The sequence below is a fragment of the Fundulus heteroclitus genome, chromosome 5, assembly GCF_011125445.2.
Source record: "Fundulus heteroclitus isolate FHET01 chromosome 5, MU-UCD_Fhet_4.1, whole genome shotgun sequence".
Taxonomy (NCBI): domain Eukaryota; kingdom Metazoa; phylum Chordata; class Actinopteri; order Cyprinodontiformes; family Fundulidae; genus Fundulus; species Fundulus heteroclitus.
In genome coordinates, this window is record NC_046365.1 from 42174028 (window position 1) to 42178732 (window position 4705).

Here is a 4705-nt window from a genome sequence, read left to right on the forward strand (position 1 = left end):
GGGGTTAAACTACTAATCTGATTGGTAAATAGTCTTATTTACCTGCTCAAATCAATGGAAAATACACTAATTCCGCGAAAATTTTACATAATTTTAGTTTCCTTGTTGCAGAGTAGGAGAGACGCAGGTTTTAGTAAATAAACCACATTTTATCTGTCGATGCTGCAGCTGATTGTGGTCTGACTTCATGCCACTCTTTACTTCTTTTTTGGTTTCTTTTATTTATTTCATTATAAATTTGATGTGCTCATTACTGCCTTCATGAGACTTTAGTGCAAACTGCAGCCTTTGCCTTAGCTGGTTATTTAGATTAAGCTCCAATGTCTCACAGATAACGCACTTAAATTATACTTTACAATAATAACAGAAAATTACAAAGAATTCTGTTTAATATTTCCTCGACTGAAAGCCGTCAGTCACAAAACCCGTTCCAGGAAAAAGAACCAAGAGGCCAAACTGTGTTTTGCATCGCATCACACCTACATTAGGTATATTAAATTCTGTTTATTTGTCGATAACAAGGAAAGCAAATATTCACCTTCTTTTCTGCAAATAAACCATCTTTAACTATATCCTCACATGACATAGAAAAAATAAGCTTCATAAAATATCAAACATCTGAAAAAAGTCAGATGAAAGGCATAAAATCAGGTTTCCATCTCCTTTCTAGTTTGAAGAGTAATTACAGTATAAACATGGTTAGATTTTACATTTCCATTGTTTGCTGCGGGGCTGCTTGTACTTTTATCCGGATTTCTGGGCCTAATTGTGGACACTTATGGGATTAAAACAATTCCTCTTTGTCATGAAACTGAAAACCAGCATAGTTTATGTTTCAGGGTCAGAAAAAAAAAAGAAAAGTTTAGCTGTGAGAACCTGAAGACGTGTCACATCAGGCCTGAAGGCTCGGTTTCTATCTGAAAGCCGTTTGGTTGAACAGAAACCTGAAACCAGGCGGCGTTCCTTTAAATATTTAAACACGGTTTGTTTGGGGCCCCTCTGGCTGCTGCGGACCCCTGCGGAGCCATTTAGCTCTCCGACTGCTCCTCATGTCCTCTTTTCATCTTTAGCTTCGCGTGTTGGATTTGTTCGCAGCTTCAGAGGGAGATGCGTTTCTCACGTCCAGAGTTTTCTGTTCCCGCCGTCCCCGAACACGCGGGGCCCTCAGGGGCCCTCCGGCTTACGCCAGGCCTGCAAACAGGGACGGGGACATCAGCACGTCCAGCAGGTTCTGCTGAGCCCGCAGCGCCGCGTCACAGCCGGACCGACCCGTCAAGGTGAAGGAAACGTCTGAGGGGTCGACGGCGGGTTGGCTCCGCGAGGCGTTCAGGAACAGGGAAGCAGCCACGGGTGTGACTGCGGGGCCCGCGCGGAGCCTCCAGCACCGGTGCCCCCTGAGGGGCCCGTGCAGCGGGTAGCAGGCCGGCTGGGAGAGCTCTTTGATGGAGTCCAGGTACTGGTCCATGGTGTGGGAGGAGGCGTCTGCGTGGTCGGCGTCGCTCTCCTGCAGCTCGCTGATGGTCGGGAGTCGGTCCACGGCGGAGAGGAGGCATCTGGGCTTCATTCTGCAACGAGAAGCATGAGGAAGGTCCTGCAGGGTTAAGTTTATCTTTGGCGCTTTGTTGCTCATGTGTTTATTTTTTGGCTCAGTGCAGAAATTTGTGGTCATGGGAGGAAAGTGTTTGGTTTACTGGAGGCGAGCTTATCGAAACAGGATCAGATCTGGTTCACATCAGGTGATAACCGACTGTGAACAAACGTTAAGCTGGGTCATTATTCACCTCAGCATTAATACAGAAATACAGAACCAGCTGGCAGAACCTCCCTCAGCAGCTCTCACTCAGCTCTTTGGCTTCAACTCATTCATGTCTGCAGATATTTCTATCAGCCTGGACTCCGAACTTTGACTAGGCCATTCCAACGCCTTGATTACGTTCTGTCGGACACGCTGTTGTAGATCTGCTGCGTTCGGGTTCATCGATCTGTGGATGACCCAGTTAGGTCCAGACTTCAGCTGTGGGACAGATGGACTCACGTTTGGTCACAGAGGAGACGACGGCGTCTGCAGAAAAAGCCGTTTGCTCCACAGCAGCTGATTTGCTCTGATTCAGATAATAATTTCTTTGAAGTCAGCAAAGATAAGCTTCGTTTTCCTCTCACAGCTTCAGCTCTTTGGTTCAGTTGTTGTTAAAGAAAACAAACGACTTCCCGGCTGAGATAACGAAGGTATAATCACTGATGACTACCGGTCGTATGTTTTTCTATGCAGATATCGTTAATCATAAAAAAACTAAAGCCTAAATAAAACAGATTTAGCCTAAAACAATATTTTCACATGACTTCCTTTCTAAATGAATTGTGATGTTATTTTAAGCTTTAGCGTTCATCTAATCATCTGCATTAAGCTGGATTTAAGGCCCAGATTTATGGGTTAGTCAAGCTTCTGCCCAGCGTAGCCTCTGTCATGTTTCCTCATCCAAACGACTCAGGCTGAGCGCTCTCTGGCTCCGTGACGGAAGCGGGAATGGGTGATGAATCCCTCAGACACTCAAACAACCCAACAGCATTTCCGGACCACTGTGTCTGAGATTATTACTGGAATCAAGTCAAGTGGTCCAGATCTGCTCCCTGTTAGCGGGAATGAAGGTCAGGGTGAATCTCTCCAGCATCCTCACCTGCGTTTCTCTTTCCTTCGTCCTGAAGCAGCTCTTTCTGTCCACTTCCAGCCAGCGTCCAGCTTCACTGCGGCTCCATCCACGACGCGCTGCGACGACACGGAGGCGTGATCCTGTAAGCGCCGCCGCAGCTAAGCCGGAGCTTTCATAACTCATTAGCCAGTTAGTCTGAGAGGGCCAATTATAGCCAGCTCAGCACACACAGATCACCTTATTTACTCCTGCTGACCAGATCCTCTGATTGTTGGGGGTTGTGACTGACTCTGGTTTAGCATTTCCAGGATTTAAACGTCACCTGAAGCTCAGAGAGGAGTGCTTTGTGCTGGAGGAGAGTTGAGTAACAGAGTTAGGAGATTATCTGCGCGTTAGAGAGCAGCTTCTGATCGGCTTAAACAGAGCAACCTCGTGAAACCTTGTTTGGGTTTCACTGAAAACTAAATCCCAAACTGTTTTCTCACACAATAACAGCTCGCTTTCTCCAGCCACACACAGGCCTGCTCACTGTCTGAGCCGCAGAATCAGGAAATCTCTGGAAGAAAACCCGTCAGACAACACGAAGTAGGCTAAACGATCTCAGAGAGCGATCATGATGTGATCTGATGACATTCAAGAACAGATGAGAGTCAAAGTCTCTGACGTCTATCAGTCTGGAGAGGTTCACACCTGGATCTAGACAGGCCGGGCCTTAGAACCAGGAAATCAGTCCAATAGAACCTGAACATGAAGGAGGCTCATAGATTTCACAAATAAAACCACGATCTAACAAAAAATAAACAAAGCCGCTGACATCTATCACCCTGGGATAGTGGCCGAGTCGTCTCAAAGGCTTTGGGACTCCAGAGAACCGTTATTCACACTTGGAGAGAACGTGGAACCACGGAGAACCTTCCCAGGAGGCCGACCCACCACAGGAACCCAGAGTTCTGCAGGCCTTACTGCCTCAGTTAAGATCAAAGGTCATGATTCCACGGCAAGATATGGAGACTGTGTAAAAATGGCCTCCATGGGAGAGTTCTACGACCAAAAGCACTGCTTGCTCAAAGGAACACAGCAACCTGTCTCACATTTACTAGAAAACATCATGATGGTCCGCAAGACTCCGGGGAAAAGGTTCTGGACACGAAGAGCATCGAGCAGTTCAGATCCATCTCCCTCCTTAGCGTGGAGTGCAAGGCCTTCTTCAAGGTAGTTTCCAACTGCCTCATGGGATTTCTGCTGAAGAATGCCTACATCGATACATCGGTGCAAAAGGGGGGGTGTGCCAGGAGTCCCGGGGTGTATCGAGCACACTGGTGTAGTGACACAGTTGATCCGGGAGGCGAGAGAGAGCAGGGGCGATTTGGCAGTTCTTTCGCTGGACCTTGCCAATGCTTATGGATCGATGACGCACAAGTTGGTGGAGTTATCCCTGAGCATATATCATGTGCCAGAGAAGGTGCGGCATCTCATCCTGGACTATTGTGGAGATTTTAGTCTCAGGTTGTCCTCTGGGGCATCTACATCGGATTGGCACCGTCTGGAAAAAGGAATAATCACTGGGTGCACGATCTCTGTTTCCCTGTTTGCCCTCGCCATGAACATGTTGGTGAAGTCAGCAGAGGTAGAGTGCCGGGGCCCATTATCCAAATCTGGTACCAGGCAGCCACCGATCCGAGCATTTATGGACGATCTCACGGTAACTACTACATCAGTGCCTGGGTGCAGATGGTTGCTGCAAGACCTGGATAGACTCATCTCTTGGGCAAGGATGAGCTTCAAGCCTGGGAAGTCCAGGTCCATGGTCTTGCGCAAAGGGAAGGTGACGGACCGCTTCCGCTTCAGCCTGGGAAATACCACTATTCCATCCGTGTCTGAAAAACCAGTAAAGAGCCTTGGAAAGCTCTTCACTGGTGATCTGAAGGACACCGCTGCCCGGCAAGCAACCAGCACCAGCCTTAACCAGTGGCTTCTAGCTGTCGACAAGTCTGGACTTCCTGGTAAGTTCAAGGCTTGGATCTATCGGCACAACATCCTGCCCCGTCTCCTCTGGC

General features: G+C 48.0%; 1 protein-coding gene across 1 annotated transcript; it reads right to left on the reverse strand.

The window, feature by feature from the left end:
- Positions 1-489: 489 nt before the first annotated feature.
- Positions 490-2800, reverse strand: si:ch73-6k14.2. The gene is made up of 2 exons (XM_036136658.1): positions 2676-2800; positions 490-1565 (listed from the first exon to the last, which is right to left on the reverse strand). Exon 2 carries the CDS (start codon positions 1562-1564, stop codon positions 1181-1183), a length of 384 nt encoding a protein of 127 aa, XP_035992551.1. The 5' UTR covers position 1565; positions 2676-2800; the 3' UTR covers positions 490-1180.
- Between the last annotated feature and the right edge of the window lie 1905 nt (positions 2801-4705).